Source organism: Lepisosteus platostomus, chromosome 12 (assembly GCF_059453375.1).
Source record: "Lepisosteus platostomus isolate fLepPlt1 chromosome 12, fLepPlt1.hap1, whole genome shotgun sequence".
Taxonomy (NCBI): Eukaryota; Metazoa; Chordata; class Actinopteri; order Semionotiformes; family Lepisosteidae; genus Lepisosteus; species Lepisosteus platostomus.
Window position 1 is genome coordinate 38,314,313 of NC_142622.1, and position 16,960 is coordinate 38,331,272.

General features: G+C 35.7%; 1 protein-coding gene across 1 annotated transcript in view; it reads left to right on the forward strand.

Annotated features, from left to right (window-relative positions):
* The window catches only part of LOC148651513 (carboxypeptidase Q-like), a 141,306-nt gene continuing 124,346 nt past the window's right edge, over window positions 1-16,960 (forward strand). Inside the window, exons 1-2 of the mRNA XM_088601879.1 lie at window positions 1-153; window positions 5,111-5,582. Coding sequence (XP_088458005.1) covers window positions 5,144-5,582 — 439 coding nt within the window. The 5' untranslated portion in view covers window positions 1-153; window positions 5,111-5,143. The remainder of the gene's footprint in view (window positions 154-5,110; window positions 5,583-16,960) is intronic.

The following is a 16,960-nucleotide window of genomic DNA, read 5'->3' on the forward strand; positions in this document are numbered from 1 at the left end:
CTGGTAGCAACTTATCTTATCTCCCAGAGAACAGGACGAAACACTACTGTATGAATTTGGTGCTGTTGGAACCTCACGCTCTGCCATACAGCACGATGTACTGATTGTAGACGGTCAGAAGTTGCGGTGTTACACAAGTACTTCGAGAATAAGGTTTGTTATTTGTTATTGTTTTTAAAACAATGCGTTTCGAATGAAAGTTTACTTTGTGATTGTTGATATCTGGATCTTTCGCAAATTGCATTTAAGGCATGTTTTGTCGATTGAAAAATCGAAAGTTGGATAAAGTGAAATGTCAATGGTCACATTTTAATCAATGCTGAAACGGGGTCCAACAAAATGTATGATTGCAGGAGGACTGAGGACAAGAATATGAAATAAAATATTGATCGAAGCGACGCCCCTATGCATTGAATAGTCTAATGCAATAAAAAACGTATTATAAAGAGAGAGTCTGTAACCTAGTCTATACAAAGTAAAGTATTAGGCAATCAATAAAACACCTTATTGTATTTAAAACATAATATTTAATATATACTATAAAACGTTTTCGAACTGAGAAGCGCGGGGACGTTGTTCCTTGTTACAAGAATGGTTTCTGTTTCTAAATACTGTGCTAGTGATAAAGTATGGCGTCATTATAACTTCATCAGTAGCAAGTCATAAACAGCAACATAAATTGATCAGAAAATAATTCTGTCATTTGTAAATATGTTTTTCCCAAGATAGCTCACAGCAGATCGTGTGGCAAGAGGTATTTGAGTCAGGGATCCCACTCTGTGCTGCTGATCAATACCTGGTGTGTGCACCATTAGCGTTTCACAAAGATCTGCAAATGGAGTGACATTTGTTGGCAGAGGTACTATACAGGGACCATAAACCACAACTGTCAGTCAAGCAGTTGTCATCCGTGGCTGTGGGGTGATATTGACATCTGTGGAACTAGTTTCACTGGTGCTGCATTAGTTTAAGATTAAGTAGAAAGGGGGTCACTGTAACTAACAATTCCAGTTCCAAATGTCTAAAGTTGATTTAAGCTACGGACCCACAACATACAGATTTCATGATTAATCCTGTATATTCTATAATGGCCAAATGAAAATGAACACTAGAATTCCTCAAAACATTGTTTGCCAGTATGAGAGGATCATTACTGCAGTCACATGACTGTAGATAAATTTATCTAATTTATGGAACCTATCCCAGCAAGCAACAGGCGCATGGCAGGATACACCCTGGATGGGACGTCAGACATTGCAGGGCGCACACAGACACAAACGCGTACAGTACACACTCACACTAGGGACAGTTTTCCCAGAAGCCAATTATTCTACCAGTAGGTATTTGGGCTATGGGAGGAAACCAGAGCACCTGGAGCAAGCCAACATGAAATTGAGGACACTCCACACAGATAGCACTCCAGGTCTAGAATTGAACCCAGAGCTCCAGTGCTGCAAGACAGTAATGCTAACCACCATGACACTGTGCTGCCCTAGTTTGATAATAAACCTGACAGTTATGATTGTATTTTGTGTTTGACTGCCACCTTTGCTTATGCAAATTTCACAGACACGTGTTTCATGCCACAGGGTTCTGAGAACTTTAATCTCTCATAATCTCATTCTCAAACAGGCAAATTAATGCTAAAGATTTAAAAATAAAAGGATTTCATTTTAAATGTAATCCAAAACCAGGGGTAAGTGTGTGTTGCATCTGTGAAATGTTTCCAGATTTTAGGGTCTTTGCATAATCTTACTTTCTCAGTGCTAAACCCATAACTACAAGAGAAGTGAAGTCTCAGATTTGAGTTTTTGTTTTTCTTTTCTTGGCATAAAATGGTGGATTTTTAGTTGGTGAGAGACGAAGGGTCTCTTACAGAGTGAGGCAGGCTTGCTATCAAGTAAAACAGAAGCAACAGGAATGATCAAATCTTGTTATTTGCACACAAATATGCCATAAAAGCCAGGTACTGTATAAACAGTATATTCAATGATATTCAACTGGTTCATGGTGAAAAGCAAAAAGAAAAAAGTCAGGTGTTTCACAGTACAGTAATTTTTGCATCACATTCATTGTTGCAGCTCTCCACTCAGACCTCTACAGAACTTGCCCTCTGTGATAGTTGTGATGCTCGGACAAAAACAGCAATGTAAGAGAATACTTTAGATGAATGGTGAACAATGTTATAGTCATATACTCATAACTGCGAACATTTAAAGTCCCATTGTGCAATTGAGATTAATTGCATTTTGAGATTAATTCATAGGTTTTTGGTTTATTGAAAATGTTACTGGAAGCGTAAAACATGTCCTTTGATGCAGTTGGCTGTGCTTTGTCAACCTTTATATACATATATAAAAGATAATAAGTTTGATCAATAATAAATGAAACCAACAGTGAAAAAGAATCTTTGTATCAGACATTTCATGAAGCTTGAATAAAATAAAAACAACACTATTATAGTACATCTCTTTTAAATGAAGCATCCACAAGTGTGAATTTTACTACAGACATTTTATCTGAATTTCAAGAATCTAATGTGAAGAATGTAGTAGATAACAGGTTTAACCCTAATCCCCTTCACTGAGTTATCTCTAATGTGGCTGTCTCAGAAATAGTTGATTATGGATACAGAGTAAACAATAGTATTCGATTTATCTAGCGTATGAACAGTTTTTTACTTTCCATTTTATAAAATGATAAATGGCTTAAATTTTTTTTTTCATGCAAAATCTTAGAATATGTTTGAATCATTCATTGGTGTACAGTTCTGAACATTTTGACTCTCTGTATGGAACCATGAAGCACCTTTGATTGCTTTATTGTGGTATTATCACCTAAGATTAGAATAAGAATAGTTTCAATTTATTTTTCTTTGTGAAATTGAAACTTCTTTTGTGGTGATACTGATAGATCTCTTCTCGGCACATGATAAATTTTCCCCTAATCAGCTGCCTGCTAGTCTCTACTCTTGGGGTGTTCCGATGTTGTAGACTCTAATCATGCATCATGATGTGATGTGGCAGAGGTTCTAAAAAGTGTTTTTTCTCTTTCATTTGTGAGTAATGGTAACCAGCATGTATCTTTAAAACAGAAATGAACCTCTTAAAAGTAACGTTGTAATAAGATTCCATTTAAAATCTTTATTTTCAGTGTCTGAATATATCATTACTTACAATAAACTACCTAAAATCTGGATGAATACTGCTGAAATTTTATTTGATTTTTAAATATGTTTTAATCTCCCTTATTAAAAAATATTGCTTTATCTATAGCGGTTAAGACTACAGAGTTAAAAATGTGTACAAATGACAGTGAATTGGGTATAATTTGGAATACATTAAAGATCATTCCTCAATAGCAATCTCTGGTACTAAAAATGCAAAGACTGTAGTTGTAATACCTTTTATCTCACAGCATTTTAAAGAGGTTGGCACACCCTGCTCTACATTACATTTGTGATGTAATTAGTTGAAGAACAAAAATTGACCCTGTTCACAAAGGTTTAAGGGTCAGCATTTCACAGGGGGCTTATTCATGAATTATGTTCCATAATAACACATGCTTTCATATACATTCAGCTATTTTTTTTCACAGTTGGAGTTACCTACAAAAAACAATACGGCTACAGTGGTTAACATTTCTAACATTTCAGATGATTTCTTCAGTGTTTTATAGCTTCTGTGTATTGTTTTCTCCTTGGAAGAAAAAAAAGAACAGGTGTAAACATAATCTGGGGGTTTTATGAGAGTGCTTCACAGTATGAATTCATTTCTGTATTTCGTAGCTCGCTTCTTTGTTATGCAAATTAAGTGATTTGAAATAATAGCTTGTCCCTAGCTGCACAGACTGTTTCTTAAAAGTTTAACCAGGCACTGGCTAAACTTTGATTTCACACTTCTCACAATCTGCTGTGTGGGCTATTAAAAAATTGAGTGAACCGTAGGTGTGAGAGTGAGAATTGTCCATGGTGAGTAAGCTCATAACCTTTCAGAGCCTTTAAAGCAGATACTGTGTGTTACATTTTCTGCAGTTTAATTTTCTGTGCTTAACTCTCAGTGATCCATCGTTCATTTTATTACTTAATAAATAACATGTCAAAGCAAACACAAAATCAAAGTGTGAGTGTGTCTCTGTTTTTCACCCTTCTCAATGGCAAACGGTATGTTCCAAGTAAATAACAGTGCTTATCGGATAGTTTCAGAGATCTTGTATCTAGGCATTTCTTATTTTTTTCCAGAGTGGTGCTCAGTTGGGTAATGGGATTTAGTCTCCAGGCTAGGTTTTAATGAATGTTATTTGAACCAAGTTTTGATTGTGCATCAGCTATGTCCTTCCAAGGTGCAGAAAGAAAAAGGGCTCTGCATTATGGGTTTGGATCATGTTCCCAAGCAGATAACTGTGCCATTTCATTACCTACAGGAGTTTGATATATTGACTAGCCAAAATGGTTAAAGATGGCTGTAGGTGCAGTTCTAATTGCTATGTCTTTGAAAGGCTACTTGGCTGCAGCAGAACCCTGATATTACCCGATTTAAAAAAAAATAATAATGACAACGTTTTCTTTTTTCTTAGGTTGCATTTGAAAATTCCTATAGATTTTCTAATGTGCCCAGTATTTGCTTTTATAAAGTGGTACATATAAACAACCGGTGATGCCAATTAGAAGTTGTCTTGCATTGTCAGAATTTAACAACCAATATATCTCACATACTATATAAAGTCAGGTTGCAAATGTTCTGTTACAGTTCAGTCACATTAAATGTCCAGGGCTCTTGACTTCATGCCTAGAAAATTTACTTAAAGTGAATGTGTCCCAATACTTACAGTCATTTGAAATCTCTAGGTTGAACCAGTAGTATTTTTGTTATATCAAATATACTGTACATTGATTTACCCCCAAATAAAATGTGTATTTTATTGTACTCATTATAATTATACTTACAGTACAAACTGCTTCACTATAAAGCAAAAAGGCTAATATATTTCTAACTATACGGTCACCGTGCTTTTAAGTACTTTTTATTTGGTTTAGATCTTTTTGCAATCTGCTTTGATACGGCCACAAGCAAAAAGTTTTAACCATTAAAATGATTCTGTTTCTTTTCAGGTGACTGAAAACGAAGCAAGTGAAGGAATCATAATGGCTGTAATTGTTCTCCTTGCTTTAATCTGTTTTATTGGTGTCTTTCCATTGAATGGCTGTCCAATTAAGAATGGTCTCCAAGACTTCCATATGGGTACATTTGAGAAAATGGCAAAAGAGGTAGCTGGGTATTCGGATGTTGCACAGAAAATCATTGATCTGGCAGTCAATGGGAAAGCCCAAAATCGATCCTACGAAAGACTCGCAAATTTCACAGATACTGTAGGAAGCCGCCTGAGTGGCTCCAAAAATCTTGATTCAGCCATCCAATACATGTACAATGCCTTAAAACAAGATGGTCTGGAGAATGTTCATTTGGAACCAGTGAAAATACCTCATTGGGTTCGAGGAGAGGAGTTTGCCATGATGCTGGAACCAAGAAATCACACACTCTCCATTCTTGGGTTGGGGAGTAGCATTGGGACTCCAAAAGAAGGTAAAATGATAGTTTGTTATTCTTTCTACTCAAATTTAAAATTGCTCCACCCTTCACCAAGACAAGCTGACTGAAAATAAATGGATGAATGTAATTTAAAATGAAGGAAAAATTGCACATACTGTAACTAGAAAAATGTGTACCACAAGAATGTTCTCAATTTATGTTTTGTTTCCCTTTTTAGATAGAATCATTTCACAAAGTTTTTAATAGTTGAAATGTCTTCTGTTTAAAAGCCACAGTGATCTCGGTAAACACAAATGCCAGATTTTTTTTAATGATTGGTGTTTACGGTATAAGCTACTATTAGTCACAGATGTGAGAAATGTGTGAACTCATCTGTAAAAATAATAAGGTTGCAAATATGGGGCAAACATTTAAAGTATAGTGTGCACAAAAAATAAAGAAAATGATTGTAAGAGAGAAGATTTTTCAGATCACTTTATTGGCCATATACAATTTCTTGCATTAGGAATTTGTTTTTTCACATACCCCAGCTTGCAAACAGAGAGGGAGAGAAGCTGGGGGTCAGAGCGCAGGGTCAGTCATTTATACAGCGACCCTGGAGCAGTTAGGGGGTTAAGGGCCTTGCTCAGGGGCCAACAGAGTAGGATTCCTCTGCCGGCTGCGGGATATTGACCGGCAACCTTCCAGCCACAGGCGCAGATCCCTAGCCACAGTGCCACCGCTCCACCCGTAATGAATTAGAAGAGGTTTGTTCTTGAGTGTTGGGTAAAAGTACCAACAATTTAAAATATCAGGTGAAATGTACTCTTATAGCTACTGTAGGAATGAAAACTGGGCCAAGTACAGTACATCACATTTCTTTCTACAGTGATCATTCTAGGAGGAAATTAGCTCAAACACATTTACTGTACAGCAGTATTGTTAGGGAGATTTTTTAGATGGAATGCAGTTCAACTACTTACTGACTTGTGTTATTCTTGAATAACTGGTCAGACTGATTGCACAACATAGTTTCATGGAGTGCCTTAGGTTGTAGAAAATCCTAATAGTTTTATTTAAAAGATTTTGATATTTTTTTTATGTCTGATCATTTGGTTGTAAAATGAATGAGTAGAAATGGACATTTTTAAGAGAATAACAGGTAAAATTATATAAGTGAGTTCTACATTCTTTACATATAAAAGCACTTTTGTATTCATTTTAATTTAATCAGTTCTGTGTTTTCTATGAGTTTATTTTGATTAACATTCTTCAATTTTAAGAAATTGAATAGCAGGGCAGACATTTTGTCTGTTCTTTCATGTCCTAAATCATGAAAGAGTTCTGTTGAGGTAAGAATGCTGTAACCCATTTGTAAAGCATTACAAATTCTATTAAACGCTCTGTAAGTTTGTCCCCATGTAGTCCAAGGTGATGCTGCATACAATTTTAAATGTATTATTTCTTCTCAAAGGCAATTATTGGTGACATCTTGGAGAAAAAATTAAATCACCTGTTTCTTTTTCCGTTTTACTTTCATTCCTTGAATAGTGAAATGCTTTAATAATGCATGAATCGTAAACAAAAAAAAATAGTTTTATAAGCCTGAAATGTCATATTTATTAAGTATTTAGCACAAAGTGTTATTGATGTGGTGTTCGGTAATGCTGAAATCAAAAACCCTTTATAGGATTTTAAGTTACTTTTCAAGAACATTTTTAGTTTTCTTAAAATAAGGGTAAGATTTATCAAACCACCACAGGTATTATATACCATACTGTATTTAATGGAGGATGGTAATTCATCATTTAATATGTGTTATAGCCACTGCTCTGACAGAAGGGTACATGCTGGAGTGAGAGTGATGGACTGTACTGCTTCAGAGATATGTTCTTAAAAATTGTTCGAGGAGCTTCCAAGTGGCTAAACTAGGAAGAAGCACCACTAATATAACAGATGTGTCCTTCCCATCCAGGAATTACTGGCTTTAGTCTTGACTTCACTTGCACTGTATCAGCTGACTGTGATTAGGATTTTTAAAGCAATGGTGCAAAATGGCTTAGTGCAGCTGGTACTCTCTCAGGCATGCTGGATGCCTGTGTTGTCATGTTGTCACCATTTCACGCAAGACGCACTAACACTGTGTAAGGTATTGTGTGACTCACGATTTGATTACATCATTGTTTTGGAGTGTGCATGCACAGTGTGCACGTTGCACAGTGTGCACATTTCCTGTAGTTGTACAATGAACATGGCTTAGTTGCTTTGAAGTGTAACATTTCAAGCTTCTGGCCTTTCTATGTGCACTATATTTAGTTTTATGGATTAATACACTTCTATAATAATCTGTGGGGTACTTGATAATCCATCAATTTTCTAACTGTTTTATCCAATTCAGTTGTTGTGGAGCTGGAGCCTATCCTGGCAAGCACCGGGCACAAGGGTGGACAAACTGGATGGTCCATTGCACGGTACACACAGACACTCACACTCACACCAGGCCCAGGTTTCCAAGAAGCCAATTAAATTCCTAAATGTTTAGTATATGTTTAGACTGTGCAAGGAAACCAGAGTACCTGGAGCAAACCCAAGTGAATACAGAGACTACACAAATTCCTAACACCTCAGCACCAAGCCCAGGCCCACAGTTGAATCCAGGACCCCAAGGCTCTGAGGCAATGCTAACCACTGTCTCCCCATGTTGCCTGGTATTTGATGGGGAAAAAAACAAAACAGAAAAGGGTCCTCTTTGGGACCTAGAACTAATTTAATTGTTTCCTTTTGCCAGTATATTAAAATCCATTGTTGTAGGAAATGAGGTAAATAATCTTTGGGATCTCTGAAACCAGTAAATCAATCTGTTCATGATGAATTGTACTTTTATTAAAGGGTCTTGGCACGCATATTATGTGATCACCTCTCCACAAAACAAAGCTCTTAAGACCCATTCTCAAGATTTGGATTCTGGAGAAGTTCCAGCAAATATCCTGAGTGTGTAAGGCCATATCTGCAAAAGAAATACAAGTAAAAGTACTGGCTCTGGATCATCTAAAGCTAATCTTTGAAAAAAATTGTCAAGGGTTAATAATTTAATATGAAGCCCCATTTTAAAGAAATTAAACTGTGCACTGCACTATGATTTTGCAGAATCTCCTCTGACTACTATTGATTTATTTTTCTTAATCGTATTCCTGCTGAGAGTTGCTTTGTAACTGTTTTTGGATTGAAAGCTAGGTAAAAGTTAAGTTTTAGTACTGGTGTATTTGTGCTGTAAATTGCGGACCATACTATGGAAAAGCTTGAAAACAACCCTCTAAAAATAAAATGAACATCGCACCTGTGTTAACCTTTTAAAGGGCTAGCACAAAATTCACAGTTTTAAGTCTTAGCCTCAGAATGTTCATATGGTTCCTGGGAAATCAATGTGGTGATTTAAACTGAGAAATATTTAATCTTAAAAAGTATAGTTTAGGCAGAATGAGTAATATACTGTACTAGTTTTTGTTAGTGTAGTTTACTTTTAAAGTGCAGAATTACAAATCAGAATAATACATTTTAAACATATCGGAGAGATTATGATCATTTGCCTCAAAAGATATGGCATCTTTTGGCAAAAAGATATAGCAAAAGAAACCCATGTCTTACTTGTTACCTCTGCTATTGTTTCCCATAAGAAATGTCAATTGTGATCCTCTGATCACTCACCACTCAGTTTATGTTGGAACTGACCAGTTTCTCATACTTTAAAGATTGTTACTTAAAACTGCTCCTCCCAATTTGTTATTTTTATTAAAACTTCAGATTACTATGTACCTACTGTAGGATGACTACTACAAACTGGTGTCAGTATGATATGCCCACAGTCTTGTGCTCTAGACATACTGTGGAACTCTTGGCAACAGCTCAAACTCAGAGGTTCCCAGAAAGTCGGCAGGTTTGATGTTGCGCTAAAACCTATGGACGCTCAAGTTGACTCAAGCTAACTGAAACCAAGGTCACACTTCTACTTGAAGAATCCCATCTCAATTAAATTGGCGTACTGTATTACTTTTACAGACTGATGTTACTAGTTTCTGGTCTCCAAGTTTTGAACTGTGATCTAAACAAGTCCTTTACCAGTTGTGCCTGAACACTGTTTACCCTACTGTACTTATACAAAGGCAGTCTTTGCTGAATTACTGGCTCCCTGTTCTGTAAATCTAGCTTTTCAAAATATCCAAAGACCAGGTTCACTGGCGAGATGATTATATTTCTGGACAGCGATTTATGTGTACCATATTTTTGAAATATTTTGACCCATTTGTATTTATAATACTGATTGCTTTAGCGCAAACAAAATATTTTAATTGGAATCTCTGGATTAGAATTTCTCTCGCCATGTTAGTTTTGCATCATCAACTCCAAGAAAACAAATTTCAGAAGAGTTGGCGAATGCTGTTGACAGTTGCCTCTGTGTTAGGTCTGTCTGTTGTTTACTTTCCTTTTTGTGCAGGATATCATCTTAAAAATGAGCTGGCCTTTTATGTCTGTTGAGGGAATCAGTTTGCCAATCATAATATCAAATATAGAGTACTATTATGACTATTTTGTGTTCTCTAAAATTGTCAAATTAGGTATTTGGTTTATACGTTAGATTGAAGGGTACAAATTAGAGTTTAATAAATCAATTTACTGTACATTGAGGTTCCGTAGAATGTTAATAACTCATGTATAGATGCACAGTAGTGTCCATACTAATCTTAACCCATCAGCATTCAGATATAGACCCATCAGCATTCAGATATAGTTTTATTTTGGTTTCTGCATAACCTCAGTTTATATTGATGATTAATAGAATATTAAACCTTTATAAAGCTTAATGTAAATTGCAACTGAGATTCCAGTCACTGTTTTGGGCTCAAGATTCTGACCCCCTTGTGGACATTTTTCATTTTGATTGGTGTTGGACTACTATGGTACAACTGCTTGCCATAGCCAAAGCCAGCGCGTTTTGCCTTCAAAACAACAGGCACACGCTTATACTGATATGGCCAGCATCACCCTGCAACTCACAACTGGCAACCCACTGAAGCTAAGCAGGTGTGAGCCTGGCCAGTACCTGGATGAGAGACCTCCTGGGAAAAACTAAGGTTGCTGCTGGAAGAGGTGTTAGTGGGGCCAGCAGGGGGCGCTCACCCTGTGGTCCATGTGGGTCCTAATGCCCCAGTATAGTGATGGGGACACTATACTGTAAACAGGCGCCGTCCTTCGGATGAGACGTAAAACCGAGGTCCTGACTCTCTGTGGTCATTAAAAAAAAAAATCCCAGGGCGCTTCTCGAAAAGAGTAGGGGTGTACCCCGGTGTCCTGGCCAAATTTCCAATTGGCCCTTACTAATCATGGCCTCCTAATAATAATCCCCCTCTATGAATTGGCTACATTACTCTGCTCTCCTCCCCACTGATAGCTGATGTGTGGTGAGCGTTCTGGCGCACTATGGCTGCCGTCGCATCATCCAGGTGGATGCTGCACATTGGTGGTGGTGGAGGGGAGTCCCTATTACCTGTAAAGCGCTTTGAGTGGAGTGTCCAGAAAAGCGCTATATAAGTGTAAGCAATTATTAATGAACAGTACACAGTACATCACTTACAGTTCCCCCTTAAAATGCTCATTTATGGACAATGACTGACACATTCTATTATATGAGGATCTTGACAAGTGGGCATAGTTATTTAATTTTAGTATTTAATATTAATAATTGTATAACATCCCTTTGAGGAGAAATATTTTCACTTCCTAGGCAAGAATCTGAGCAGTGCTTGATCTGGATATCGGCCTTTCTTTGAAGAAGCATAACATCTGGGGGGGCCCCTGGTTTTCTGCTCTTTTCAAAGAGTAATATTTTTCTATTTAACGTTTTCCAGCTGGAGATCAAGGATATACAGTATTATTAAAAAATGTGTCCGAGTTCATATTGTTTTTTTTATTATTTAAAATTCAGATGAATGACCAACTAACCATTCAGGTAAATAACAAAAAAGTACACAGTTAATGTAGGAATTCATCTCATTACCTCAAAAAGACACTGTTCATAACTTATAGTGCAGCCCTATGTTTGTTTCTTTCTAAAACAGATACCCTAACCTTTTTGCTGTAGCTGTCTGAATTATTTGATATTAGTTTTACTTAAAGAAATATGTGAACTTATATCCTTGCAGTATCCTGTTTTTGATTTGCTGTAGCTTTAGATATTAAATTTCAGGCATTTCCACTTTTGTCTCTTAAGCTGGTCGTTTCTAGAAATGCGGGTTCAACAGCAATGTTTATGTAGCATTTCTTTCAGCGTACTGTTGGACCACAGGCATCATTAAGTAAGAATTGATATAGAATGTTGATTGTTCACATTAAGTTCCTAAAATTGATTTTGCTGTCAAAGTGTTTGTTTAAAAGGGATCTTTTTTCCAAAACAAGACACATTGTGTTTCTTTACATTGTGCAGTGGTATCCATGGTCAGTATTATTTACCATCAGAGTTTAGAGTGATATTTACTTGCTCTTGTAGACACTGTTTCAGGTTCTTTAATTTCTTTGTTCATGCCAAGTTATATACAGGATTTTCACATTTTTATATATATTTTGACAAAAAGGCCTCTGTAAAATAAGCTAAGAAAAACAATTAAGATAACACTTTGCAAGTGGTTTATATAACATCTTATTTCTTTTTCTTTGACTCTACATTTTAAATTATTTGATACCAACGTACTGCATTTTTCATTAACTATGATATTTTCATGTTGCTGACAAAGTTATATGTGCCTTTTGAATGGTTAGGTGCATAACATTATAAAGGTGTAAGAGTGTCTGACAAACACTGCTTAATGCTACGCTTTAAATGTACAGTATTTTGTATAATATATATATAATTGAACATGAAAATGATTGAGACTGTAAAATAATATTTAAAACTGTTGATGTTAATAAAAAGATACAACTTCCTAGCCAGGGCAGCTGATATGCTTAAATGTACAGCCATTAATATTGTGAAACATGTTGTAGACATTTTATTAGTTACAAAAGTATACAATATCAGTCTTCTCAAGTACAGTATTTTAGGTAAACATTTCTTAGTAGCTTGCCCTTTGAGTCAAAACTGATCTAAACTACAGGAAGTTCACCAGACATTCAAGGTCCCGTTGACTGTATCTTATTAGGAAGAAAAGTTCTCAATTCTATGGAAATGGAAGGAAAAAGTTTTATGATCATATTGGCTAGCCTTGGAAAGATCAACATCTTTTTATAAATATTTAAAATATTAAAAGTGATGTGCTCGTCTAAGAAAAAAAGGTTGAGGTTGAGGTGTTTCATATTAAAATTATTAAACATATACGAGAAAATGAAAATTATATGTGTGTATACTGATACATACTGTACTGTACACATAATGATCTGAATTTAACTGATGTTAAGGCAAATAGAAGTAGAGACATTTTGGTAACCACCAAAAGATTTTTAGTCTTTTGAAATATATAAGTCTTGGTAAACATTTCTTAGTAGCCATCCCTTGGAGTAGAAGCCTTCTGTTACAGAATATTACAGAATGACCCTAGGAAGGTTAGTTTCATTATAACTGCAGCTTTGTTAGTAAACCTTAAAGGCTTCAACATTTTAGGCTTGGAAAACAAAAATCTGTAAATTTAAAACCCAAAGACAATTTTGTTTAGTTCTGAAAATGGTACTGTATTTATCTTAATGTTCAGGACAAGAAACAAGCTAGCAGTTAGAAGTTAGAACTAGAAAGCAGTTAGTTGGAAAATATCAGAAAATAATCAGTGATCTTATACTGATCATAAATAAATAATTATGTAGGTCTATAAATGAGTGATTTTAGGGCCAAACATAAATCCTAAAGTTACTGTTAGCTGTCTTTTGGCATTTCTGTAGATAATACTCGTTCTATTTTTTGATGGCTTGTAGAATTATTTACTGTATACAGTAGGGTCAAACAGCTACACAATAAAATGTAAATATGAATAAACATCATTCTCTGTACAGTATTGTTTTCCCTGTTGCTTTTTCAGAGGAGTTTGTTCTGTGTTGTGTGATTAAATGGTTTATAGATATGCAAATGCATCTGTTTTCACAACAAACGTGCTGTCAAACACTTTGCTGCTGAGAGACATCAGCAGAATGCCTGTGTTCTCCCTGAGCCAGGGTGGTGCAGAACTATCTGTAATCTAGTCACTGAAGCACTGACAGCTACATCAGTAGTGGTGCTAAGTGTTTTGATGTCTGTCAGTAGTGACGCATTTGTTTGTAGTTCTTTAATGGTCTCATTTGCATATAGTATTCTTTTATCTTTTCTTCAACCTAGAAAGAAGTGCTTCTCTATAAGGAGAGGGTATAGCACATGTCTAGATTGTTGCAGATGCTGAGCATTTTCCATTTTGTCGCCATTTTATCCTATAAGAAATGTCTCCATTTCTTGTTCGGTTTCACCCGTGGGACTCGTTTCTGTGAATGAGGAAACACAATACACTGTCACTGAGGATGCTAAAGCAGACTCATTTCAGTGATTTTCTTACGGAATTAAAATTTTACGGTTTTTAAATCTGGATAAGGCAGAATTCTACCATGATGAAAGTAAATGGGTAATCCAGGATTTCAGAAATGCTTGTTTGTAGTGAGGAACAAGATCATTAAGATAATTATAAGATCATCCATCTATCTAATTTCTAAGCTCTTCACTGAATTCAGGGTTGCCTGGGAAATGCACAAACCTATCCCAGCAAGCAACGGGCACGGGTTAGCCTGGGTGCGATACCAGTCCATCACAAACACAAACTCAGACACACATACACTCACACCAGGGCCATTTTCCCAGAATCCAATTAACCTACCAGTACGGTTTGGACTGTGGGAGGAAACCGGAGCACCTGGTGGAAAACCCAGGGCCCCAGTACAATGAGGCAGCAATTGTAACCACTGCATCACTGTGCTGCCCTCTTTAACATCATGCAAATTGTATTGTGTGCTTATACTGTAGTTTAAAGTAGTAAAAGGCAAGGTCAGTTTTCCTCTCTTTATACAAACTCAGTGAGGAGTTCAAAGGTTGTGTATTTGTTTTTGCTTCTTTCCTACTCAGTTATTGAACTTCTCTTAACCCACATGGAGTGTCCCTTTGAACTGCTATGACCCTGTTTTCTTCTTTATTAAGATGCACTCCGTCCCACTTTTATACAGTAAATGTGCTCATTCTGTTTTCTAAAAGCTAAGTAATACAAATAAATAGAAATGAAATAATACATTTTTTCACAAAATATAATGTTCTGAAGAAAGTTACAAGCACCCAGTGTCTTTTCCAAAATACAAAAATCTTTTACCCAGTTATTATTCTTAATTCATGACATTTATTTTAGTTGAGAACCCGTATTCTGCAGCTTCTTTACTGCTTATTTTTGTTTTAATATAAAGTCTATTCATTTAATGTAGTGGAAAATATCCCATTGTCCACGTACAGCAATAAAATGTAGTACCTCAGAGGTTTTGTGCAAAGCAATTATACTTACTGTAGCACATGAATTGATTCTGTAGTCTTCTAATATTGGAGGGAAATGTTAGATAAACCCATCGTGTTTCATATTTTTTTTTTCAAACAATTTGTTTCTAAATAAAAAAAAAATAGCTGCAGGTCTTTCCTCAATTAAGTGGCTTCTGTTTAGTCCTGAAATCCAGAAAAATTTTCAAAAAATAGTATGTGATATTTGTAGAATACTGTAGCAGAGATGCATGCTTCTGAAATTTGAATGTCAAAATCAATGTCAATATAAATTTATATAACATTGAACTTCTGTGTTCTGGACTCTTTCAAAGCAGCAGGTATACTATCATGCATACATTTGAATTGAGCCAAGTGGTACAGATGCTGGTGGTTGTTTTTGACTAGTGTTTGTTGTGGTTGATGGCTACCCTTCATTAACATTCTTTTTCCTTCAACTGCTTACTGTATAACTTTATCACTACATATAACTATTACCTTTCTTATATTTTTATTACTTCCTGTTTTTCAGTTTTCAGGTACTTTTATATAAGATATAGAGGAATAGTAGATGATAATGTACTGTACATGAAAACTGAGTACCACTATTGATATTCTTTTTTGGCATTAACTCTAAAACATTGACATTATTCACCAAAGGAAGTATACAGTAGTTCTCTTTCTCATACGTTATATATTTTTGTTTTAAGTTCGATTTTTTCAGCCTACCCCCTTAAATCTGGAATCTCCAGTTCTTTAACAGTTCATCTCAACATTTCATCCCTCATGCTGTATGCACACTGGCTTGGGCACCTACTGTACTTTATTTTCACAGTGCAAGGCTACCAGAACCAACAGCAGCACTACGGCACCAGTGTAGTTCTTAGGTGAAAAGACCCTGGCAGTGTTCAGCCAATTGCATTCCATCTAAGAAGGAATCCTGGTCATGGTCAGCCAATGATATAACCCAGAACTAAACTAACAGTACTGCTGTGACTAGCTTGGGAACCCAAATGAGGCCTTTGCCTTACAGAGCATTGCAACTATAATTAAAAAAAAAACAGGGAGGAAAACTTGATTAAGTACTGCTTTACAGCATGGATACAGTAGTGTGACAAATTATTGCCATAAAGGTCAACCACACTGAAGAAAACTGTTCTTCACTAAAGCAAAGCTTCAGAGAAAATGTGTTAAAAGGTGTTTAACACATTGCTGAGAAGAGCTTTTGCTGTCCTTGTCTTGTAACAATTTACTCCAAGATATGTACACAGAAATATGATTAGACAGCATTTTGTGCATGATTTTCACCTTGCCCTTCTCTACCGTGTGTTAACATCTAGAAATAAACCAGGAAACGTCAAATACTAACAAACCTCGAATGTTTGTTTCAAACATTCTTTAACTTTTATAGAATGAAATTTGTGCTGTGATGCAAGGTATTGCTATATTAGGTCAAGATAATGTATCATTACAGGAAACAAAGAGCGTAATATAGAAAATGATGTCAGGTTTTTTAACATCTTTGCAGAAAAAGTGCAACTAGTGATATTATTCCAGATTTACTTGTATTACTCGGTACATTCAGCAACCTATTTCCAATAACTGTGTAAGGAAAAGATGTTCTGATCCTGCATTCTGTAAAACAAATAAATTGAAATATACTATCTTCTTTTTTTCTTTGTAACAATTAAATTATACATTGTTAAATTTGCCAATGATTCTTAAAATCTGACTTTATATCCTGCATAGAATGTATGAATTGTTACCTGACAATAAGTCTTCATCAGTATTTGAAAATTGTCAAAAAATCAGTTCACTACCTACTGAACACTGATTAAGGAGATCAAGTAGATGTAGCAGTACTATATCCCTTGAAGGGAGGTAAAAAGGGTACTGTATACTGCAACTGCTAGCTTAA